General features: G+C 38.5%; 4 protein-coding genes across 4 annotated transcripts; 3 read left to right on the plus strand and 1 right to left on the minus strand.

Annotated features, from left to right (window-relative positions):
• Positions 1 to 222: 222 nt before the first annotated feature.
• Positions 223 to 4,029, minus strand: LOC101306373 (UPF0183 protein At3g51130-like). The gene is made up of 15 exons (XM_004287788.1): positions 3,842 to 4,029; positions 3,530 to 3,612; positions 3,372 to 3,446; positions 2,959 to 3,026; positions 2,772 to 2,877; positions 2,607 to 2,667; positions 2,358 to 2,524; positions 2,198 to 2,260; positions 2,051 to 2,098; positions 1,846 to 1,959; positions 1,660 to 1,759; positions 1,508 to 1,581; positions 1,060 to 1,164; positions 830 to 894; positions 223 to 550 (listed from the first exon to the last, which is right to left on the minus strand). The coding sequence occupies exons 1-14, from the start codon at positions 3,936 to 3,938 to the stop codon at positions 847 to 849; spliced, it is 1,209 nt and encodes a 402-aa protein (XP_004287836.1). The 5' UTR covers positions 3,939 to 4,029; the 3' UTR covers positions 223 to 550; positions 830 to 846.
• A 5,024-nt stretch (positions 4,030 to 9,053) lies between these two features.
• On the plus strand, positions 9,054 to 15,760 carry LOC101306667 (zinc finger CCCH domain-containing protein 44-like). Its single transcript, XM_004287789.1, has 10 exons — positions 9,054 to 9,515; positions 9,727 to 9,806; positions 9,920 to 10,104; positions 10,426 to 11,302; positions 11,393 to 11,520; positions 11,805 to 11,864; positions 11,949 to 11,999; positions 12,136 to 12,206; positions 12,409 to 12,557; positions 12,669 to 15,760. The coding sequence occupies exons 1-10, from the start codon at positions 9,175 to 9,177 to the stop codon at positions 15,521 to 15,523; spliced, it is 4,797 nt and encodes a 1,598-aa protein (XP_004287837.1). The 5' UTR covers positions 9,054 to 9,174; the 3' UTR covers positions 15,524 to 15,760.
• A 929-nt stretch (positions 15,761 to 16,689) lies between these two features.
• On the plus strand, positions 16,690 to 21,438 carry LOC101306955 (uncharacterized membrane protein F35D11.3-like). Its single transcript, XM_004287790.1, has 15 exons — positions 16,690 to 17,097; positions 17,226 to 17,307; positions 17,435 to 17,998; positions 18,165 to 18,330; positions 18,438 to 18,590; positions 18,793 to 18,890; positions 19,010 to 19,101; positions 19,549 to 19,619; positions 19,713 to 19,848; positions 20,140 to 20,199; positions 20,291 to 20,373; positions 20,444 to 20,520; positions 20,653 to 20,723; positions 20,894 to 20,951; positions 21,096 to 21,438. Exons 1-15 carry the CDS (start codon positions 16,865 to 16,867, stop codon positions 21,219 to 21,221), a joined length of 2,070 nt encoding a protein of 689 aa, XP_004287838.1. The 5' UTR covers positions 16,690 to 16,864; the 3' UTR covers positions 21,222 to 21,438.
• Positions 21,439 to 21,752: 314 nt separating this feature from the next.
• On the plus strand, positions 21,753 to 24,234 carry LOC101307244. The gene is made up of 5 exons (XM_004287791.1): positions 21,753 to 22,014; positions 22,433 to 22,584; positions 23,035 to 23,110; positions 23,367 to 23,436; positions 23,547 to 24,234. Exons 1-5 carry the CDS (start codon positions 21,840 to 21,842, stop codon positions 23,665 to 23,667), a joined length of 594 nt encoding a protein of 197 aa, XP_004287839.1. The 5' UTR covers positions 21,753 to 21,839; the 3' UTR covers positions 23,668 to 24,234.
• Positions 24,235 to 24,486: the final 252 nt, after the last annotated feature.

Consider the following 24,486-nt stretch of genomic DNA (forward strand, 5'->3'; position numbering starts at 1 on the left):
TCTTGGGAGCTCAAAGTAAATCTAATGTGCTCCTAAATAACTCTGGCATGCTTTGCCTACATTTTTGAATCATTGCGCCACCTTCCGATTTCCAAATGTTATTTTTGCTCCAAAAGAAGTGAGAATATGAGATACATCTGAGGTTTTATTCTATCAAAATCAAAAGCTGATGCTAGTGGAGTAATCAGTTGCACAGAATCTGATAATACAGAAGCGCAAATTGCCATACCAAACTATAAACAGGGATATATGTAGGATATCTGGAATTATTGACATTGTACTACAGTATTATGTTGCAACGCGAGAAGTAACTGGCGATTGGCTGAATATCTCATCAACACAATGCATTACAGTATACAAACTTCCATTAACATTTACAGACTCTACAACATAATTGTAGAAGTTCTAAGTACAATTTAATCTGTACAAGTGACTACAGGACTGTACAATTATCGCCGCTCCCTGGCATGCTGATGTTGAGACAGAATGTCTGACGATTTCACAAACTATACAAACCTCATCTGCTTCCCCATTAGCTGCCATCATCCAACTGGTGGAAACAAAGATAAGAACAATAAAGCTGAGTTAACAGAAGTTGAACTACACCCAGTTCAAACAGAATTTAAGATAGAGATTAGCCAAAAGCATATTCAGCGAATAAATAAGTTATTAAACATAAGATATGCAACCAAAGAAATGCTTTAGATTTAAAAAGAGGGCCACCATGCTTCCTAAAATCCCTCTCCCAGTTCTACATGAGCAAGCATTATTGATGATCATCAGATAGAATATAGAACAATGCAGAATGAAACATGTATTGCTCACATACCACACAACTTGTCACCATCATGATTGAAAGAGCGTCACTGTTGCAATGTAACCATTCTTCATCACCTGCAAATTATGGACACTATTATATTAGCAATCTCATGCATGATCATACTGCCTTGCAAAATCAGCAAATAATTGATGGGCTACAAAGGGTTGGAAGCAGGCATAAAAGTAACTTACTCGCAATGACAATTAACATAAACCAGATAAATTCAGCACTCAGCTCACCTCAAATGCAATGTTTTGATAACCATATACAAAAGTAGATCCAAACGGATTGCTTGTAGAACCTTGTGTCTGGATAGCAGCTCGACCACAGTCCCCAAGAATTTCCTACAAACAATAATCTTTTGTTACTACCATAGTCTCAATCATCATAAACATATACTTAGAGGAGTACAGCAACAACATATGATAACAAGGATACTAATTAAGGGAACTATGAGAAGGCAGTTAATTTGGGAAACAACAGAACTATGGGCAAATGTGTAACAGTTCGAGGAATGAAAAGAACAACATCATGCATTTCACTAAACCCAATTCAAACGGGGTAACGTAACATCATGCACTAACTAGAAGGTATCTAAACCAAAACCTTAGTCAACTAATTTAAGCTTCTAACAGGTCTCAAATTCAAATGGTTCTAGATAGTCATATTTGGTAGAGAGCAATTTACCTTCACATGCTCCCATTTTGTGCTAGGTGTAATCCTGTGTTTGCAGTTATTTATCTCCTGAAAAGACCCCCCAACTGCAGGGATGAAAGTATTGGTTATCACTGCTAGTCAATATGTCCAACAAGACACTTTAGGATCAGAAAAGAACTTACACTCTGAAGCAAAGATGACAAAGTTGCACTTTATATACGAATTGAAATCGGCATGACCAGGATAATTTGTATGCAGAACAAACTTCTTGACTTTATGAGTCTGAAAACAAAAATGAAATGATCTGAGAACTTCCAATCACATAGACTTCGTGCCAACCAAATAACTACCAGAAGCAAAGTCAGTACCTGCCCATCAAATAAGATGTCCAAACCACGGGTGAAGTAATTGTAAAAGTAATCACCACACAATGTTGTCCGCGGGCGAGGATCTGAGCCAGAATGAATGACCATTTGGTCTACCTACACATACAACAAAATCACTAATAGGATAAATGTAAAAAAAATAATAATAATAATAACTTAGCATACTTAGACATCACATTAACAATACCTGCTTTTGATGTATCCCACAAGGACGACCCAACTCAGTCCAAATATCCTGTATAAAACAGGACCCCATGAGCAAATGCACATAATAAACAACAGAACAGCCACAAAAGATACCAGAAGTATAAACTAGAGCTTAACTACTACTTGCCTGAGGCGATGCACCAAAAGGAATATTCTGGCCCCCAACAGTAAAGTGTAGTTCATCGGCAAGCTGGATATAAGAAATGAATTAATTTCTCCATGACTCACATCCCTTGTGCTATTGTTATACTGAAATGAAGAAGGGGTGACTAAGAAAGAAGTCAAACCTTGACATGCACCTCTTCCATATAGACACTGCCAATAGGTAATGGAGGAGCAGAAGCCTTATCCATTAACGATCCCACACCAACCTTTTTGTCGGTAGAACTATCATATATGGAGACACGGCAAGTAACTGGTGTAGTTCCATCAGGGAACTCTAGAGGTAGTTCCGCTTTCAAAGGTGATAATGTTAAGTAGTTAAAGCTTACAGATTATTTAAAGCAAAAAACCACTAAACAATGTCAATAGAGTACCTTCTCTATCATGAACGCAATCTGTATACTGGCTAGGAATTGGAAAAGCAAAAGAAAGCCCCTGTATGACCATGGTTGGTAGACAGTTAGACAGCTTGTAAGTTGCGAATGCGAGGCAATGAAAAACAACAAACAACAAGAAGTGTAAAGTCTCTGATTACGTACTGGGTAAAATAGACTGTAGACACCTCTATCTTGATCATATATTCCAGGAAATGTTGGCCCAAACAGGGCATATACAGCTACAAAGGTCGCCAGAGTGGATGGCCCCCTAAAAGTAGATATGAAGTTCAATCATATACACCATACCACATATAATTATACACCCAAGCAAAAAAAAATATTAACCTACCCGATCAAAGACGTGGCGTATCGCATCTGAAGCCGTTTTATGTCAAAGATTTCAACAAGGCGGAGCCTCTGTGACAGGAGTTATGTCAAATAGGCATGTTTTAACACAGTACAGTTTTATATATCGCAATCAACCAGAATACCAATCCACACATATATTCACCTTGCATATCAAAATAATTGAAGACAAATACACTCACAACAGTATCAGTATTACACTCTCAACACAAAACTAGATAAAAAGAACGGTCATTCTATCAGTGCTTCGGGGGTAAATCATCTCTTAAGTACCAAAGGATTTCGCTAATGTTAGCAAGTACAAGTTACCACGTCAACGGTAAAAACCATTCCCTAGAGTCGAAATAAAACAAGTGCAGTAAAATATCAAATCAGAATGCAAGTGAAACACAATACCTGTGACCAAGGATCGAACCGCAGATGGAAACCATGATCAGGAAAGCTGATGACAATGTCCAACTTCAGAGGCTCCTGCACACAAAAAATCACAGTAAACAAAGCTTCAGGTAAATTCATTAAAAAATGATAACACAACTTGATAGACTGATCCAAACCTCATCGTAATACTTGACATGAACAACATCATAGATATTAGGCTGCTGCTCTATCTGAGCAAACGCTTCGCATATCGGCATTCCTGAAACCAAAAGAAATCAATCAAGATCAAGCTCAACCTCTATCACCAATAGCTTCATCTTCACATTTCTTGACAGCGAAATAACACAAACCAGAACCGAATTAAATTCAGCCTAAAAATAACTAGGCCGATAATGATCGAAGCCAAACCGATGATTCTCACCGCCTAGGGTAAAACAGATGAAACGAAATTGACGAACAAGAAGAGTAAAAAAAACCGATGAATTTACCGAGGGAGAAAGGTCCGATTCCGAAGCCGGGACGGAGATCGAGGACGATGGCGCCCATGGCGGTGCCCTCGCAGCGTCGACGTGGCCTCTGCATCATGCTGTTTGGGGAGGTTGGTTTAAGAATTGGGGGAAGAAGTTGAAGATGATGATGATGATGATGATGATGGAGATGGAGTGCGTTACTTTCGGGAAAGAAACGCCACGGGGTGTTGTTGAATGTTTATATACTCCAGAGGAGGTTGGCTTCGCTGTGAAGATTTGCTCTAACCTCTTTGCGCACGAAACTGTGTGTAGAGTGGGAGGTACCCAACTGGGTGGGGCCGTTTTTTTTTCGCAATTTGTTTTTTTTTTTTAATGAAAATTTGTTCTGGAGAGAAGAATTGAGAATTATTGAAGAAAATTTATCAAGCAAAAGGTACAATTTCATAAAAAGATTAAAAATGAAGAATGAGTTTGAACTCCAACCTCTTGGATGTAAGTTAAACTACTCTAGGAGTATTGTAAAATGTCACAAAATTTGACAGCCTTCTTGTCAAAAAATTTGAAGGTTTGGTTTTTATCAGTTATTTAATAAAAATGTTTAAATGCAAAAATGATATAATTTCGGATTGAACGATTATATTATTGAAGAAAATTTAGAAAGGAATGGATTATTAAACATTCCAACCGCAAAATCCATATACGTTCTATATATTTCTTCAATTGTTCGGTTCATCTTCCTTCATTTTTGTCGGCAAGCGTCGTGCCTCTCATTTTTCATTATTGCCTGGTGTTACAATTGAATGTGGACTTGTCTTATGTTGACACTTGGAGAAACAATATATGCTTTTTCCTCTTCGTAAGTTTAACGTAATGTTTTCTCTCAATGGTAGTTAGACAAATGTAACACGAGTTCAACAATAAAGATGTCGTGCCAAACATAGTCATCACTTCTACTCAACCTATAATAGATTGTCAGTGAGCTGTGGCTTGGTTGGTTAAGGTGTTTAACTAACAACTTTGAGGTCACGGGTTCAAACCTCATGGACATATGTAGGATGTGTGAGTTATTAATAAAACGTTTAAAAAAAAAACCTATAATAGATACACACTATAACAAGTACGGATATCCCTTGTAAATGATTTGTCCATAATGTCAAGGAAAAATGTGAAAGCATATACTTCTTTTGGCTTGAATGATCAAGTCGTAAATACCGTCAAAATTGAAAGTCACGTGTCGTATATTAATTATTTGACAATAAAAAATAATTTTCTTTTTCATAACTTCCATGATATGTTTTCCTTCTCTCCACTTACTATATATTGTTATCTTTATTCATTATTAGCCGATTTGTAATGCTTCATCAAACTAGGGCGCCGAATTGTATGTTTGAATATGCTTGGCTTATTCATGTTGGTTGCCTTATATCGACAAAGGTCACATTGCAAATGCCTTTGCATGAGTTTGTACAAACATGGTAAAAAAGTATGCAAGTCTATAGTTACCATATATTGTTTTAGATGTAATTTTAGATACATAAGCTTGATAATTGTTAGAGAAATTTTATTAACATATTCCTAATTACTAGATATACATCGCATATTTCATACACCACCTATTAACTTTATTGTTTAACATTTGACTAGATACACATACCCAAACTTCCTACAATACCCTCATTTAAAATACACAACTCATTCACTAAATACACATACTTTTCTAGATCTATTACTCAATAAAAAGTTTACATTAGTAAGATTTTTCTCAAAAAGTTTTATCTTTCCTTGTACTGTTTCACCTCATTGACATCTTCCTTAAAAGTTTTTATTTTTCTTTAAAGGGTTTTACCTTGTTAAGATCTTCCTCGAGGAATTTCCCTTTATTAACATTTTCTCCCATCAGTTTTCCTTGATAAAATTTCTTCTCAAGAAACCTCTTACTCAAGCTAATTTCAAAAATTCTTAAGCCTACCAAATCAAACTTTCAGCATTAGAATGTACAATCATGTGTAAAACTAAATTAATTGATCCTTGAGAACCATTACATAATATTCATGTGGTGTCAAAATATATTGATACTCGATTCCAGCAAAAAATATTAAAAAAGTATTAGATGTAAAATAGTTAATATGAATATCTTAAACAAGATATTTTATTTCAACTAGATTTCTTTACTTTTAATATGAATATATTTTTTGGTAATTTTACCTACCTAAAAAGTCTTATATAATTTGTATAAATAAAAAGATGTGTATCTACAATTTAAGGATGTGTTAATAAAATTTCTCTAATTGTTATTAAAACACAAGATTATTTCTTTTTTTTTTCTTTTCTTTTTTTGGACGACAAGATAATTCTTCATCAAGTTTTTTAGTTCAAAATCTTATGCATCATAACATAAATTTATATCAATTTTTTATAGAATACATCATAAATTATAAGTATTTACGAAAACACCAAAAAAAAAAAGGACAGTTCATGTTATGAAATTGTAACATGAAAATTGAGGGGAGTGACATCTATCATCTCTGTTTAGTCACACTTTGTTGTTGAAAATATTTTGATGTCAGTCGAACCCACGAGCCATAAGATGTTAGATATATCACCATCTACTACCCTAAAAGGGGACCGGCTATGTTTAGTCACACTTTAAATAAATAAACACAATATTTCTTTTTGGTTGAAATGGACCACCTTGCTAGGATTTGATCCTGGTAACAAAATTGCACATCAGCCTGTAGAAATGTATAGTCACGGTCGGTGACAATGTTCACATAAGTAAGCATGGACCAAACCATCCAACTAACATACAGATTGATTAATCAAATGGCACATAAAGTAATGGCCAGTCAAAAGTTTCCGGCCGGGTTTTTAATTTCTTTAATCACAAAGCACCACCCAATCTACATAAATTACGTGTCGGGTGCAATTCACACAGTCACACATTAGACGGACAAGAATGTATTTGACTTTATTAATAAACGCAGTTGTTAGCCTTATTATTTGGCTCCAAAAACATGAAATCGAGACTAGCATGTTACCATCGAATACAAGTCTTCCTTGTTAAGGATTTGCTTGTCAAATTTTTCACAATGCCTTGTTAAGTTTTTACTGAAATGAATGGTTAGTAGATAATGCAGACACGATATTAATATTTTGTAAAATAATAGAAATAAAAATAATGTTTTTTTATACAAAAAGAAAATTACAAAGATAAACCTTTTGGACAACTCGAGTTGACATTATCAAAAAATAAGGCTCTAGTAGCCGAGTTAAGAATTCTATTACTTCATATGTGACCATCCAGAAGTTGGTGTCCTTTATGAGTCATGGCATCCGTCACAAAGATGGTTTCTCTATACACATGGTTGAAAGAAATAGAAGAGAAAGATCTTGCAATGTTCTTGATATCTTGAATGATCTTGAGCAGTTTCCAAAGGGTGCTAATTCTTCTCTCATTAACAACATCTATTACCAGTTTTGAGTCGTCTTCCACTTGGATATTCTGGTAACCTTGTTCCTTTTCTTTGACTAAGCTATCTCTTAGCGCCACAGCTTCAACAATTGGTATAGTCATCCTTCCTAATATTTTAGCTCCATAAAGAATAACATTAAATGAGTTAAAGATTTAAACAAAGTTATTGAAAGATAAAGCGAGCAATTCATCATTGCACATACTTTAATGTGATTTGCGAGAAATGTGCTAGTTTGCATGCGCTGCGAGCTAACAAGACATGCATTTCTTTCTCTAGTTGTAAGACACAACAAAATGATCATTAATTCGAAACACTGCCTCAAGGTAGTCATAATCTGTAAGAAACGAGACTTGAACTCTAAGTTATAGTCAACTACTTTGTGACACGAGTAGAAGTTAGAATTTAAGATTTTATATTTCACGCTTTCATCATTAGAAAGAGCAAAACTACATTCTATCGAGAGATCGAGACATGTCTAAAGATATTTTTAAGTGTTTATATATAGCATCGCATATGTTAGCATCACATATTTGATGAAATTGTTTCGTTCATGGTAAAATGTACCATCCATATGACAGTTGCATTTTCTTTTCTCTTTTGGTTTCAATGTGTGATTAAAATCGAAAGACAAATAACCAATGAAAAATTTCAAATTTCACTCATCTAATTTTGTAGAAGCGTAACTTTTATTTATTTATTTTTTCTCTTCACAAAATATAATGCATAGAGATATTTCTTCCAATGGACAACAACCTCAACCACTCTAGTGCACGCAGGAGCATCAAACATTACTTCTAGGCTGGAATAGAAGAGTTATTTGCTTTCTGTATAGTACTCACCCACCATATGCGATGTTCCCATCATATGAACAAGAATAACAACACAAATAATAGAATTGTAAAAATGAATCATCACAACTTTGTTCCAAACAAATAAAAAATTACGAATGCCACATTTACATATAGAGAAGTTTGGTTTGGAGTTTGCCTATACGTGCACATGCACAAATGGTGGTCTTCCTCTTTCGAATATTTGCCACTAGCATCAAGATATGCACCGATAGCCGCTTCGTCTAGGATGCCCCAGATTTTGCAGCGACCACCACCCTTTTACAATGGTGATTTTATTCAAGTGAGTCCGTTTGCTTAGAAATAAAATATACTTTAAGAATGAATAATTCGTTATTTATTACGTGTTGACATATTTATAAAGAAACTAAATTAGTAAGTATGGACATATTTAACAAGATGACTCGCCCATTAAATTGTTGACTTTTACAGCGTAACACAGTAATTACGATCAAACTTCATTAATCATCGAGTCAAAGTCAGTTAATCAACCCCACAGGAAACTAATATCCAGCGACTTATTTTCCGCGGTATTTACATAATAAAATTACCAAAATCGGCAGCGTAAAAAAGAAAAGCGACACACTAGTGTGTGATGCTTCAAGCGTTGAACATAAAATTCAAAGTGTGGCCCCCACCTCTCCCCCCTTGCCTTTTCTCGCTGCCCACTAAACCACGTGGTACCCCAACACAGAGAGAGAAAGATTACCGATCAAGAATATCAAAAAAAAAAAAACCAGACCAGCTCTCTTTTTCCATTAATCAAATAATCACTGCCTACCCAAATTCGCCAAATCCAATCGCGACGGTGCTGCTCCTCTCCTCCTCCTCTTCTTCTTCTTCTCCTCCTCCTTTACGCCCATACCACACAATCAAAAAGTCCCTGTTTCCTTTTTAACCCGACTCAAATGCTCTGCCACATCCCTAAGCTCTACTACTAGTCCGTTTCGCCATGTGCGCTGTATCCGCTTCGCCATAACTGCTTCACCTCCCCCTAGGGTTTCCATTTGTATTCATCTCTAATTTTCTCATGGAGCTTCAGCAAGTTCAGGTCTACAAGCCGGCGCTGGGGGAGCAAACGGAACAGCAGCCGGAGATGATGAGCGTCAATCAATGCCAATCCATGGGCGACCTCGACGATTCTCAGCTCGTCGGAGCTCACGAGGCGGCGGTGGATGCGGTGAAGGAGGTGAGGATGGGTGAGGTGGCGGCGGAGGTCAAAGAGGCGACGAGTAGCGTGGGGAAGAAGAGGCGGGGGCGGCCGCCCGGGCCGGGAAGACCTAAGACGACGCAGGTGAGGAAGAAGAACGATGAGGAAGATGTTTGCTTTATTTGCTTCGACGGCGGGAGCTTAGTGCTTTGTGATCGGAGGTGAGAATTCCGGTTTACTTCGTTAGGTTTAGTCAATTCAGTCCAATTTCAGCTGAAATTTTACTAAATTTAGCTGATAGGATTGTAATTCAGTAATTTAGTGCACTTTTAGTTCTTATGAGCTGTTCATTTCCGGTAATCGGATTGATAGTTGAGCTCGAAACAATTGCATTGCTTAATTGGATGTTTCTCTGCGATTGTTACTTGTTAGGGGATGTCCTAAGGCGTATCATCCCTCATGCATCAAGCGCGACGAGGCCTTTTTCAAATCAAAGGCTAAATGGAATTGCGGTGAGTGACTTTGTATTAATATATTGTTCGTTTGTCTTATTATCTGATGAAGGAGAGGCTAGTGCAGATGTTTGTTGAATGATGTATTCATTTTTGGTTCTTATGGATTTCAGGTTGGCATATATGTAGCAGCTGTCAGAAGGCGTCGCATTATTTGTGCTATACTTGTACGTATTCTTTGTGCAAGGGATGTATTAAAGATGCTGATTACCAATGCGTACGAGGAAACAAAGGATTCTGTGGAACATGTATGCGCACTATAATGCTAATTGAAAATGTGCAAGGGAATAAGGAAGCGGTATATGTTTTTCGTCCTTTATACTTTATTTAAGCTGGTCATGTATTTTCCTAAGCATGAGGATTATCGTTCTGTTGCATTTGGAGACAGTTGGATGGAATAAGAGCAGAAATTGTTATGGATAATGTTTTAAGTTTTTACTATGTTTGTTCGCCCCTTTATTTCGGCGCTGTGCCCCATTAAATGCATGCGCAATTACTGCTGCAACGGGCACATTTATGCCTTTTGGCGTTTATTAGGAGAGAAAAACTTACTATATTATTTGCTTATCATCTGGTAGTGCAACTTTTAACTTTTTTCCCTTTCTGATGCAATGTGTAGGCTCAAGTGGATTTTGATGACAAAAGCAGCTGGGAGTATCTCTTCAAAGTGTACTGGATTCTTCTGAAAGGGCAACTATCATTAACTGTGGATGATCTCATTAAAGCTAAAAATCCATGGAAAGGAGCTGCCGTTGTGGCTTGTCCTAGAGGAGCTTTGGGTGAAGTACATGTTGGTCATAAAACAAATGATTTAGGTTCTCTCAACTCTTGCATGGACCTAGGAGCAGCGAATTCCAATGGATCTAATAAAAGGCCTAGAATTGGTGACGGAGGGATGTCTTCACCTGAAGGCATGAATTGGGCATCGAAGGAGCTCTTGGAGTTTGTTGCTTATATGAAAAATGGTGATGTCTCCGTGTTATCTCAGTTTGGCGTTCAGGCACTTATGCTGGAGTACATAAAGAAAAACAATCTTCGTGACCCTCATCGAAAATGCCAAATTATTTGTGATACAAGGCTCAGAAATCTGTTCAGGAAAGAATGTGTCGGTCACTTTGAAATGTTGAAGCTTCTTGAATATCACTACCTTATAAAGGAATGTTCAACGGCAGAGAATAATATTGGTGCTGGAGTTCTTAGTGCTGTTGCTACTGACATGGAGATTGATGGGAATTATGACAATCAGTTGATGATGTGTAGTGATAAGAGGCGTAAAACACGTAAAATTGATGAGAGAGTACCCTCTACTAATCCAGATGCATATGCAGCTATTGATGCTCATAACATAAATTTGATCTACTTGCGGCGCAATTTGCTTGAGAATCTACTTGATGATGTTGATAAATTTAATGAAAGGGTTGTTGGTTCAATTGTGCGAATAAGAATTTCTAGTAGTGATCAAAAGCATGATTCTTATAGGCTTGTGCAAGTTATAGGTACACATACAAACAGCTGCTACTCCAAGTTGTTTCTTATACTACACTGTAGACTTTGCAAATTTACATAGTTGACATATTTGTGTGCAGGGACCAACAAGGTTGCTGAAGGCTATAAAGTTGGCACTCGAACAACTGATATGAAGCTTGAAATCTCAAACTTAGACAAGAGAGAGGTCTTACCAATTGATCAGATCTCTGATCAGGAGTTCTCCCAGGTACTAACCTTTCCGCCTACTTGTCTGCCTCCTTGTGGTGTGCCTTGATATAGCTTTGTTAGCAGATACTGAGTTTAAACAATGCTTTATAAATTTCAAATTAAAAAAAGATGTTTAGGCACTGAAACATCCACGTTCTTTTCTTCAGTAAAGCACGCTAGTCTTATCATGTTTAAATTTTTTGCTGGGTTACTAGAGGCTGATTGTTTGAGTGCTGCCTGTAATTTCATATTCAATCCTTTTCTTCCCCCTGTATTCAGTTGTGTTATTTTTTTCCTTTTCAGGATGAATGCAAACGGTTACGCCAGAGTATAAAATGTGGGCTGATCAAACGATTTACTGTGGTAAGACTGCGTATTAGGTTCACTGATATGTTATGTTCAAGATATCTGCAACTTCTCTGACAAAGGAGTTTTGCCTGGTTGCAGGGTGAGATTCAGGATAAAGCAATGGCACTTAGAGCAATTAGAGTCAATGATGTAGGTTCCATTGACTAAGAAAAAGGGATCTCTGTTTTCATTGGGAGGATCCTAGATTGATTATCTTTCTTTTAAAACCGCCTTGTTTAAGCACATGTATTGATTATTTGACCATTGTCCTTCCTCCTTGATCTAGGAGCTAGCAGCTGAGGTCTTACGGCTTAATCACCTTCGTGACCGTGCAAGTGAAAATGGACGTAGAAAGGAATATCCTTTTTTATTGTTTCTTTGTCTTGCTTTACTCTCATGATATTGCTTGCACTTTGTTGATTATTCCAATTGCACTCTCTGCGTACTTGTGAATCTAATATCACTATAAATGAGAGGTTTAACTTTGTCCTTTAATTTTAATATTGCCTTGTGGTATGTTTTGGTGAATTTTACTTGGTATTCCTTGACCATAGTGTACGCTTAGGGAACTTGTGGAGAAATTACAGCGTCTGGACTCGCCAGAGGAACGCCAGCGCAGACTGGGTGAAGTTCCTGAAGTACACACTGATCCTGAAATGGATCCAAGTTATGAGTCTGAAGACAATGCTGGAGAAGACAATAAACTAGGTCCCTACATTCATTTGATACACATTGAATACTTTTTCCTTTCCAAAGTGATTCCTTCTTTTGAAAATGTTAAGTGGGGGTAATTTTGCTGATGTGTAATTGTGTATGCAGATGGCAATGTCAAAACAAGGAGATCCGTCTCTGGTAGAAAGGGGAGGGAATCTTTCTCTCCACAAATGGAAGGTGGTGTTTCAAATAATAGTGGAAACAAAGCACAGAACAATCAACTTAGAGAAGCATTGGGTATAAATGGATTGAATACAACAACAAACCAAGCTACTCCCAGTAGTTTGGTTCGTTGTGGTGGTAATGATGAATCAGCGGTTGAACTGAATATATCTTCCGAGGTTGCATCAGAAAATTTGTCAGTGTCCTTTTCTGCAGTTATGAAGGCAAACCTACCTGTTGAGAGTTTTGAGATGGAGAAGATTTGGCACTACCAGGATCCCTCTGGAAAAATTCAGGGACCATTTGCTATGGTACAGTTGTGTAAATGGGATACAACTGGAGTCTTTCCTCCAGATCATCGAATATGGAGGATAAATGAGAAACAGGATGACTCCATCCTTTTGACTGATGCATTGAAGGGGCAGTACTGTAAAAAACCATTGTTGCCACATGACAGCAACATACAGTCTCAAGGATTGAAGGTTGCCTTAGATGGAACAAACAGTGGCTTGGATGGTAGATGGAACAATAGTATAAATGCAACCCCGATAGATGGTAAAAAGGTTGAAGAGAGCTGGAACACAAAGAAAGATGGTCAAATCTTCCAGAACAGTGGTAATTCTGAAGTTGTAAGGAGCAGTACACCTGCAGATGCTGTCAATTCAAATGAGAAAAAAAATGGGGAAGCCCATAATAGTGGTAGTACTGAAGTACTATGGAGCAGTACACCTGCAGATGCTGTCAATTCCAATGAGAAACAAACTGGAACCCATAATAGTTGTAGTACAACTACTGAAGTTGCAAGGAGTAGTACACCTGCAGATGCTGTCAATTCCGATGAGAAACAAACTGGATTCCATTTACAAGGATGTGATTCAGTGAAGATTGATACTTCTTTGTCCAATCAGCCCCAAGAGTGTAGTTCACTAACTTCGCCAGTGTTGTCGGTAAAACCATATGAAACCCTGTCTCACCAAGAAGGGGAGGGTACAACTGAAAATAACTCTAACCAGAAGAATGGAAGTGTGGATTGGCGACAGAATACTCAGGATCAAATGAATAATGAACAGGGTAATGAGAACCGATCTGATAGTGAGGGACAGTCCGTGCAATCCTCTGCACAGAACTGGACACACCCACCTGCAAGTAGTCCTTCAAATGGCTGTGATTTTACCTCTGACTTTGTTCCTGTGGCTAAAACATTTGAGACATCAGAACAAGATGAGAGGGAACTTGATTTTCCAGAATTTCCTAGTCCCACTCCGAAACGAAGCAATGGAGACTCTCAAGGTCAGGCGTCTGAACATAATCAGTCTCTGTCTTCAAATCTTGCTGTTCAGGATGGAGGACATAGCTGGAGCGATTCTAATTTAGTTGGTGGTGGGGAACAACTTCAGAAAGTGGCTGGTGATTGGGGTGGGTATTCCCCAACCCCAGCCAAACTGTCTGTTGAGGAATGGGACTCCAGTCTTGTGTCTGCATCTTCTCTTAAACCAAGCGAGATACCCAGTGATTTTGTTGCCGCTCCTGTTTCAGTTAATGGCCAGCTGACTGAACCCATCCCATCCCATCCCACCTCTAATGCATCTAGTTGGCAGGAAATTCTTACTGAAACCAATGAGTTTTGCACTTTAGCTGCTGATGAGTCAGTTTCAGATCTTCTGGCTGAAGTTGAAGCTATGGAGTCCCTGTGTGGCTTGGCTACCCCAACATCAATCATGCATTGTGGCGGAGAATTTACAGAAGGTTCAAAAAATGATAGCTGCTGTTCTGTAGAGGGATTTAGCCCAGCACCTGAACCTGGAAAAGGTGATGCTTTAAGCTCGACATGTGATTTACAGTTACCGTCTGAGGCGATGGTGACAGATGAACCACTGGGGGTATCTCAGGCAAGCATTCTTGATCTGCAACAAATGTCTGGTGTATGTTCTTCCACAAACCCTGAACTGCAGGGAGACATAAAGCCTAGTGATGTTGCAGTTAAGGAGCTGGAGGCAAATGTTTCGGTTAACCAACTGGAAGCAGGGGAGATCAAAACGGCTGCTCCATCCAAGGAATGTTGGGACATGTCTAGTACAGACGATCCATGGAAAGCTAGGTTAGAAAGCACAGGAACCAGTATAGAAGCAGTTCAGGGAAATACAAACGCCAAGTGGGAAGGGTCAGACCCTGGAGGCACAAAGGTGCTTGGCCTTCAGCAGATGACAGGTGTACTTTCATCCAAAAGCACAGAAGCGGAGAGAAAGCCTAGTAATGTGTCAGTTAATCAACTGGAAGCAAATGTTTCAGTTAACCAACTGGAGCCAGGTGAAATCTCGATGACTGCACCATCCAAGGAAAGTTGGGACATGTCCACTACAGACAATCCTTGGAAAGCTAGGTTAGAAAGCAGAGATGCCAGTTGTGAAGCAATTCAGGGAAATGTAAACGCTGGCTGGGGAGGAGACCGAGGAAGTACAAATAGAAGTTGGGGAGGACCAGACCCGGGAAGTGCAAATGTGGGTTGGAGAGGAGGTCAGGGATCAATACAGGGAAACACTGTCATAAATTCAGGTGCTCCTGCCGGAGGGATGTGGGAAGGCCACCAGTCAAGATACGGAGGAGACAGAAGAGGCCGGGGTTTTCCAAATAGAGATGTAGGTTTTGGTAGGGGTAGGTTTGCAGGGGACAGGCAGGCATCATATGGTAACAGGAATGGAGGTTCATTGAGGCAGCCTCCTCGAGGCCAGCGGGTTTGTAAATATTACGAAAGCGGGTATTGCAAGAAGGGAGCATCCTGTAGTTACTTGCACCCATGATTTTTGAGTCTCCCACTTCAATTAGAAACATTAATTCTGTAGTCATTGCTCATTAGGAGGATTTGTTGATGCCAATTCCTGTAATTGAACTTGTATAAGTAGCCGTCAAGTGGCTCGGTGCATAATAATTTTTTTCAGATAGCTTTAGCATTAGACACTCAGTACCCTTGTTGGGGTACTCATTCGATGTTCATGTTCTATCTTCGCCGGTTAATGATGTCCAGAATGGACGTTTTCCACTCTGCAATCCTTCATTTCCTTCTGTTTTCTCCTCGGACAATATCTAGAATTCATTTTTAGCAAGTTTTTCGATTCGATGTTGGAAGAGATTGCTGTGTTTACTGGGTTTGAAGTTGCGCAATCTTAGTTCATTTCATTTGGCAATGTCACTTGTACGAACATCTCGCTCTCGAGGGCCATCAAACTTTTGATGCTGATACACGTTTATATCATTATATGCTTTACCATCATATTGATTATTTGCTAATCACATTTACAAGCAGGGATGGAGAAGGTTACCATAGTGAACCTTTTCTTTGCATGACTTACCACAGTGGAGGATTGTCGACCGAAAAAATTAAAATTACAAAATGAAATAACTTCATTTGTATCAAGTTCAGTAATAATGGTCAGTACCAATATTTGGTCTAAGTAGCATAGTCTCTTTTAATAAGTGGGATGATGTGAGTTCGACTCACGAAGTTGTAATATTTAAGTTGTTTATTTGATAAAAAAAAATGTTAAGTTTTAATGTTGAGTTTGATGATTTAAGTATATAGAGACCTCTTGTTTTAGTCAAGTTTTCGAGTCTTGCATTAGCCATTTAATGAAACGGGAAGGTAACAGTGTCGCTCAACATTTAGTAGCAAGTCTTTCTTTTGAACTCTATAACTTCTTTTAGTGTGACGGTATAGACTTTCAATCTAAAGTTTAGTGGACAAAATTCGATATGTTCTATTGAACTTTGTGTATGGTCTCGTTGTATTTATGTACATTATAAATTTTTCTATATAAAAAAGGTATTGCTATTAACACATCCCTTTTTGTTATTTTTATTTGTTTTGATGACATCAGTCTTTTTTTTTAAGTGGGAGGACTGACTGGTTAGTAACATTTCAATTGTTTGTTTGATAAAAAAAATTTAAAAAATTCAGGTTGCCAGATGTCCAAGTAAGAGCAATCAAACCTACGCGCTAGAAAGAAAGAAAGAAACCGAACGAGAATTCCAACGAAATTCGAATCAACATTGCCAATTTCGGCATTCAGCGATTGAATTCTAGAAGACCCCAAACGACTACGATCCCGAAACCTGTATGAATTGAAATTGAAATTTCCGACTCTATGTCCACGACGACGTCGTTCTTAACGCCGACGCAGCGGTACGGCGCCGGAGCTTTGTTCGCGTTCGCTCTCCACCAGGCTCAGATCCACCAGACGCGCCCTCTCGGTTTGCTCACTCACGAAGACTCTACCACCCTCGACCGCACCACTAGCTGCAGCAGCGCCGACTCCGTCTCCGACGACCCCTTGCTTTGGATCAATGACAAATCCGGCCTCCTTCCGCCTGTGTTTCGGTACCTATTTCATTCTTCATTTCTCTTTTTGCTTAATTTTTGATATGTTTAGGGATTTGAGTTATGAAATTGTGATTTTAAGTTCGAAATGTTTCGCTGAATTTGAATGTTGAACTTGTTGTGGATAGGTTTCTAGAGATTGATCCTGCAGCATGGTCCGGCCTTCAGGAAACTGCTGCTTCTTCTCCGGCTAGCAATCATGTTGGAGCAGTAAGTCTCTTTGTTCTTTATTTCCTCAATTTTGATTAGCATTGCATTTTCATTGTTTAACATGTGCTTTGTGATTAATGTGTGTGATTTTTATTTTTATGTTTATTTGTTTTTATTTATTTTTTAGTTCTTGAGATTGCTGGCGGAAGCAGGCGGTGATGAAAAGAATGGTTCGGAAAATGCAGATCAACAGCTTGCTTTGTCGAGAGCTGTTGATGCAATGGCGCGTAGCATGGAACAGGACTCCGAGTCTTCTAAGTTTAAGAAGGAAAAACAAGTTGAGTACGAACAGGAATGCCGTGAGAAACTATCCACACCGGAGGTGAAGCAAAATGCTGAAGCAGCGGATGCGACTTTGGAAAGTTCGGAGGCCACAGCCGAGGTGAAAGAGATTGTTCAAGCGGCGGGTGTGCCTTTGGAAGATCAGCGAGAGATTCGTGGTGATATGGTTAGTGTTAAAGAGACGGTTGATAAGTCCAAGAGTGACATTGATGATCAACCTGTTGTGGAGGTGAGAATGCTAAGCAATGAGAGGAAAATTACGGTTCTGTATGAGATTCTTTCTGCTTGTCTGGCTGATAAGCGTGAGGATGATAAAAAGTCTACCCGTCGGAGAAAGGGTTATGATGCTCGGCATCGTGTAGCGCTTCGCTTACTAGCAACTTGGCTTGATATCAAATGGATACAAATGGTATGTATGCTCAACTTCGCTTACTAACATCTTATTTATTTCAAATGTGCTAAGGTAGAGACATGCCTAGATGTGACTTAAGTATCAGAGGGATGTTGTGAATATGAAAAGATATCTCCTTTCTGTTGTCATGATTTATAGTTTTGTCCAAAACTTGGCTTTATAGGAAGCCATTGAGACAATGGTTGCTTGCTCTGCTATGGCTTTATTGAAGAATGAAGAAGAAAAAGAAGAAACTAAGTCACCAAAAAGCAAATGGGCTAAATGGAAGCGTGGTGGTATCGTGGGTGCAGCTGCAGTAACTGGAGGAGTGCTGCTGACAATAACTGGTGGTATGAGAGCCTTAAAGTTGGTTTGTTTACTGTTAGTACAATATTAAATTTTTACTGCATTTTTCTCAGCTATAGGGGTTATGGTTTCCATTTTTACTATTCCACAGGATTAGCTGCCCCAGCAATTGCTGCAGGACTTGGTGCTCTAGCTCCCACACTGGGTGCTGTCATCCCAGTAATCGGAGCAACTGGTTTTGCTGCAGCAGCAACTGCTGCTGGTTCTGTTGCTGGTTCCGTTGTTGTTGCTGCATCATTCGGAGGTGAATAGGTGCTCTTAGTTTTTTGTACATTTTGATGGGTTATTTTAAAATCATCTGTCTTTCTGTAGAAAGGATACATCTTTCTGATTTATTTAGATGTTTCCTTTATTAGATTATGTTTCTTCCACAAACTGTTGATACATTGGCCTTGTGTTTGTGTCGACTAATTTATGGATTACTTTTCACTCTCTGTCGAACCTAGCTGCTGGAGCTGGACTTACAGGGTTCAAAATGGCTAGAAGAACAGGAAGTGTTGATGAATTTGAGTTCAAAGCTATTGGAGAAAATCACAACCAAGGCGTGAGTATTTTCTTATACCTCCATTTTCTTTTTGCTGAATATTATGTTACCAAAGGGGTCTCTCTCTCTCTCCCCTTTGTGTGTGTACTAAATAGGAATTTTACTCGCATATCTGTCAGAGACTAGCAGTTGAGATTCTGCTCTCAGGATTTGTTTTCGATGTGGAGGATTTCGTGATGCCTTGGGAGGGACAGAATGGCAACTTGGAAAGGTAAAAAAGTAATGTTCCAAAAAGCAGAAATTACATGACAAGATCCATTAATTCCATTTAGCCATCATAATTCCACTTTGGTATTGATTAAGTTCCAGAGAAGTAGTTGTGAGACAAAAAGAATCCCTTTTATCAATTTCCCTCTACTTTCTTTGCACTTCAAGAAGAAGGAAAAAAAAAATACATGACCCTCCTCCAGCTAAACAGTGAGAAAATGCACTAAACAGAAATGTCACATCCTTCCTTTTCCCCTTATATATTTCAAGTAGTTGTAGTTGATGGGTGTTTCTGATTTTTCTAGATTATTTTGTTTTTTTTTTTAACTTTTATGAGATCTTTAATGTCTTCTTCATTTTGCATGTACTCGTAAGTTCATTTGCATCTTACAGCCTATGCATTAAGGCATTATCATAAGGACATCTTTATATTTCCTTAACAAATGTACAGGTATGCCGTGCTGTGGGAGTCTAAGAATCTAATTGCAGTGAGCACTGCCATTCAGGACTGGCTTACTTCAAGTAATTAGTTTGGATCCCATGGCTACTGTTGTTATAGTATTTGCTCAGATGATAAATTTTCCTGAGTATTGACATTGTGAATGCTTGATCTAGGTATTGCAATGGGTTTGATGAAGCAAGGTGCAATGTTGACTGTGTTAAGTGGTCTTTTAACTGCACTGGCTTGGCCAGCAACATTACTGGCTGCTACTGATTTTATTGATAGCAAATGGTCAATTGCTGTAGACAGGTCCTTTTCTGCCTTAAATATAGTTGTTAAATGTGAAGAGTTGGTCAGTTAGACTCTCTTTTGAGTATTTCTTACTTGTATTGCCAGCTTCTTGTACTCCAGCATCTTATTTAAGAGCAACCTGAATTATCATATCGAATTTCCGAAAGCTGTGGTCATAAAACTTGTTACTGGATATATTTGCTTTGCTAGAATTCATGATATCATAAGTCTATAGAAAAGCACTTTCTGATGAACTTTCATAAGAAAACATTCAGATTTCATAAGATACAATCTTGTTTAATTTTCCAGGTCAGACAAAGCAGGAAGGCTGCTTGCTGATGTTTTACTAAAAGGATCTCATGGTAACAGGTACTCAGCATCGCTTCAAAATTATGTTATCTCAGCACTTCTGAAAAAGCAATCAAAGTAATTTTATATATTGATTCTCCATGAATATCAGGCCTGTTACACTCGTGGGTTTCTCACTTGGAGCACGAACAATTTTCAAGTGTCTCCAGTGTTTGGCTGAGACCGAACATGATGGTAAGTGTATAATTTCTGATTACTCTTCCTTGTTCTGGATTAAACGTAATGTATTTCTGAATATTGGCAGCTGAACTTGTTGAAAGAGTTGTTCTACTCGGGGCACCCATCTCTATTAAGGATGAGAACTGGGAAGCTGCTAGAAAGGTGATTGAAAAATTGTTTTATTTTTCACAGTCCTGCACACTGCAGACATTTGTACTTATTCATTTGCATTTGTCTTTCTTAATGGTCTTCTTATTTTCCCAATTTGTATTTACCACCTCCTTTTATATACAGATGGTTGCTGGAAGATTTGTGAATGCTTACTCTACAAAGGACTGGATGCTTGGGATTGCTTTCCGCGCAAGGTATGCACAATGAGTAATTGATTTCGTAGAGTCTTTATTCAAACCTGAAGTGCACATAATAGATATAAATAAAGACTCTACTATGTTAGGTGTTTGTTTATTGCAGCTCTATTATGCTGAGAGTTTCTTTTAGATTTGCTTAATGTCAACTAATGACCACTTACGAACAGTCTGCTTAGTCGAGGATTAGCTGGAATTCAACCCATTGATGTTCAAGGAATTGAGAATGTAAGTTCTCTCTCATTTCTCTATCTTATATGCCCAAGGCCACACAGTGAATCCTTCTTAAGTCCCTATTTTGTGGACATCGACTGATTTGATTGGTTGAGGGGAGATGTGTGCACCAACCCTAATTCTACCCGGGTTTTGCAGGTTGATGTTTCTGATGTCATTGATGCTCATTCTACCTATCTTTGGGCCACACAGCAGATCCTGGACATGCTTGAATTGGAGTCGTATTATCCTGTTTTCAATAGCACTATTTGCATACAAAAATAGACAGTTGTATACAACAAGTCTGGTCTTTTCATGAAGTCATTGTTTTGCTGGAAGCTACCTGCTTCACTGGTTTCCAGTTAGTTTTAGCATTTCCATTAGGGAACACAGGTGGATTGAGTTTCATGTATTCTTTTATCTTGTTACCGGAAGAGAACAAAAGGGGTGAAAATCTTTGTACAAATATAACATTGTAAAAAGTTTCTCAACCTCATGTGAATACGTCAAAAAATCTAGTTGCTTGCATTATCTGTGTTAATGAGCCAATTGCATTCAATAATGCTAGGTTAATTACAGAGAGGCCAGGGTTTGTTAACTTGTGAAACAAAATAAACAAAAACAGCGGACTGGGCTTATCTGGGCTAGGCGGACAAGTGTCGAGGCTAGGCGGATCGAGGTGTCGTGGGCCCAGCGGGTCGGAAGGGTCCACCATTTAGTAATTTGGTTAAAATTGAAAAATTACAGTCCCGAGTTGTTACCTTGGTAACCAAGTGTGACGCAAACCGACTTAACCGAGCAAAAGGGATTTGTTCTACAAAAAAAATTAAAAAATAAAATAAAATAACTAAATAGAGACAACACCCTCCACACTGACGACGACGACGACCACCCGCCATAGCCATGGCCACCGATCCAAGCAAAGACGACGACAACAACAACAACAACCAGAATCCGGTAAAACTTTCTAAGAAGGAGAAGGGTAAATCATGCAAAGGTACCCTTTACTATTCCTCGGCCCTCCAATCCAAAGCCAAGAACCCTCGCTGCATCGGCATTCCCCGCTCTCTTCCCCAAGGTAACAATTGGGTTAGGGTTTCCGGGTTTTGATTCTCATGTTATATGGCCTTAATTTTAGCATATGGTTATCAATCACGCTTATATTTTGATCATTTGTTCGCAATTTGACGTAAAAGGAGTTTCGTTTTGATAATTGAGCTCAGAAGAAGGTCAATTCATCATCATCTTTGAGTTAAAGGATTGATCTTTGCCAGTTTTTGATCGGTTTCTTGGTGGTTTTGTTTCTGGGTAGGATTCATTGTGATTCTAGTTTAGCTTCAGTTTTAGGGTTCTTATAGAAAGGATGAATCTTTTCCTGGTTTGGGTTTTGGAGAACCACATATGTCAATAAATGAGATTGTCTGCATGGGGGATTTTGTTTGGCAGTCGAAAAATTGTGTTGTACAACTTACTAATGCGTAGATTTTGGTGATCAGTGCCTAACTCAATAAAAGATGAGCAGCAGCAGTTTCATGATTTTTACTATGCCTGTGCCGGTTACTCGGTCTACTTGGATCAAAAATCTGGAAAGGAATCTTCGGGTGATAAGCAAACGCCAGCAAAATTACCTGTTTGTGTCGGCTTGGAGGTAAGATCTCTTGCTCTCTCTCACACACGCACAGAGCAAAACATTTTCACATGCTATATGGGATGGGAGCATGGTATTAACTTATTGCATAACTGCATTGAGCTTTGCAGTTCAGCTTCATTTCAGAAAATAGTTTATTGGATTGACTTGTTAGTTTCAGTGGTTTAAATTTTCATTCTGAGATCATCCTATAGGTGATCTTAATAAACTGAATGAGAATGAAGTATGAGTTATGAGTTATAGAGATTTTGACTTGTCAATTTTTGGTGCATTTGGAGTTCAATCAATGTGTGTGGGTCAAAATAAAGGAAGTAATATGGGCCAAGTGGCAAGTTGAATATCCGGGGACGTAATATTTCTAAGCTTTATTCTTGTTGCTCTTTTTGTGCATATTAATTAGTAACATTTTCTCACTAAGCCAAGAATTCTGACTGAAATGAGTTACCGCAGCTTCTAGTTGGCAGAAAAGCTCCTGCTAGTGCACCTGCTGTCACTCCTACCGCGGCTCATGCTCTCAACAAAGAGGGTAAGCAAAAAAATTCCTTCATTTGTCTGAATTCCATTGTCTTTCTCTTTCTAGGTGTTCCTTACAGTGATTTGCCTCCACACTGAACTAAAGCTTAGTTCTGCTAGTTACTAGTCCACATTCAAGAGATGTTCAGAATTTCAGATTGGTTTAGATCCAGGAACTATGAATATTTGGTTTCTAGAATTGACTTAGAGTTGTGTTCTGAATTCAGTGGTTTCTACTCATCTGTTGTGATTTTGTTTTGATCTTCTAGATGCTCGTGAAGTCTGTCAACCTCAGAGACCTAAACCCATTCAACCTGCAGGGAATGATTTCTTGACTAGGCAAGCATATACTTCAAGATTCAACTGATTCAGTCTTAGTTTCTCCACAACTATATACCTGATACGTGAGGGTTATCTGGCGTTTCCTGATATTGTCGATACTTGTGTAGGTTCTCAAGAAATGCAGATCTAGTCGCATTAGGGGTTTGGAAGAACATGGGTAAAGTTGGGAACTACTTGAAAGCCAGTGTTTCTGATATTTTGTACCCCTACAGAGGGCGACCAAAGTAAGCTGTCTTTCCGATGATATCAGATGCATGGGTGAGAATTGAGAAGTACTCTAGAAGCAGGAATCGAGTTTGTTCCAACCTATGCTTGATTGAGACTTTGATTGAAGCAATAGGAATGTTAGTGTGGCTGATAGACCTGGAGGGACTTGATTTATTGCATCTGTTTGAAAAATAATCAATGACCGATTGTTATGCGTCTGGGCTGTGGAGGGGATGGGTAATAAGAGGGGGTCTTTGATGTATTAAGTTATCAAAAGTGCTATTTGCTGTTATTGATACTGTTGTGAAGAATATATGTTGCCAGAAAGACAAAGTGTGTGACCAGAATTTAACTTGTGACTGTCCTTACCAGTTATTGCAATCTTTGACGTTTCATCAAAGGATTGATGAGTTTCCACAGACTGGTAGATACTGAAAAGATGGATGTTCATTACTTCCTTTAATCGTACATCGAGAACAATGGCATAAGGTTCATATGTGATTAATTATCCAAACTCGAACAGACTCGTCGATCTGCATATGCAAGTATGTAACATGCATGCATCTTGTTAAATGTTAATAAATTCACCGAACACAAGCACCCTATATATGAACAGTGTCCTTCATGCATCTGCCTTCCTCATCACTAGTGAGTGTTCTTTTCTCTCTTTGGGAGGATGATACCTTTCCAGTTCCGCTCAAAGATGGGTAAATATGAAGTTGAACTTCATGGTGATAAAGTAAAGGTAAGCATAGTAGATGACCCTCTTTTGATTGCTGGAAAAATGTCCAAACTGAAAAGCTCGCCTGACCGTCGTGTTATGGGACTCGACTTTAAGAT

Source organism: Fragaria vesca, linkage group LG1 (assembly GCF_000184155.1).
Source record: "Fragaria vesca subsp. vesca linkage group LG1, FraVesHawaii_1.0, whole genome shotgun sequence".
Taxonomy (NCBI): Eukaryota; Viridiplantae; Streptophyta; class Magnoliopsida; order Rosales; family Rosaceae; genus Fragaria; species Fragaria vesca.

Coding starts and splice junctions, on each gene's coding strand:
- LOC101306955 (XM_004287790.1), top strand. CDS start 16,865: ATGTCCACGACGACGTCGTTCTTAACGCCGACGCAGCGGTACGGCGCC. Junction 18,591..18,792: donor TGTTGCTGCATCATTCGGAG/GTGAATAGGTGC, acceptor TGTCGAACCTAG/CTGCTGGAGCTGGACTTACA. Junction 20,952..21,095: donor ATGTTCAAGGAATTGAGAAT/GTAAGTTCTCTC, acceptor CGGGTTTTGCAG/GTTGATGTTTCTGATGTCAT.
- LOC101306667 (XM_004287789.1), top strand. CDS start 9,175: ATGGAGCTTCAGCAAGTTCAGGTCTACAAGCCGGCGCTGGGGGAGCAA. Junction 12,000..12,135: donor GAGCAATTAGAGTCAATGAT/GTAGGTTCCATT, acceptor TCCTTGATCTAG/GAGCTAGCAGCTGAGGTCTT. Junction 12,207..12,408: donor GAAAATGGACGTAGAAAGGA/ATATCCTTTTTT, acceptor ACCATAGTGTAC/GCTTAGGGAACTTGTGGAGA.
- LOC101306373 (XM_004287788.1), bottom strand. CDS start 3,938: ATGATGCAGAGGCCACGTCGACGCTGCGAGGGCACCGCCATGGGCGCC. Junction 2,099..2,197: donor CTTTTGGTGCATCGCCTCAG/GCAAGTAGTAGT, acceptor TGTTTTATACAG/GATATTTGGACTGAGTTGGG. Junction 1,960..2,050: donor GTGGGATACATCAAAAGCAG/GTATTGTTAATG, acceptor TTGTATGTGTAG/GTAGACCAAATGGTCATTCA.
- LOC101307244 (XM_004287791.1), top strand. CDS start 21,840: ATGGCCACCGATCCAAGCAAAGACGACGACAACAACAACAACAACCAG. Junction 22,015..22,432: donor TCCCCGCTCTCTTCCCCAAG/GTAACAATTGGG, acceptor TTTGGTGATCAG/TGCCTAACTCAATAAAAGAT. Junction 23,111..23,366: donor TCATGCTCTCAACAAAGAGG/GTAAGCAAAAAA, acceptor TTGATCTTCTAG/ATGCTCGTGAAGTCTGTCAA.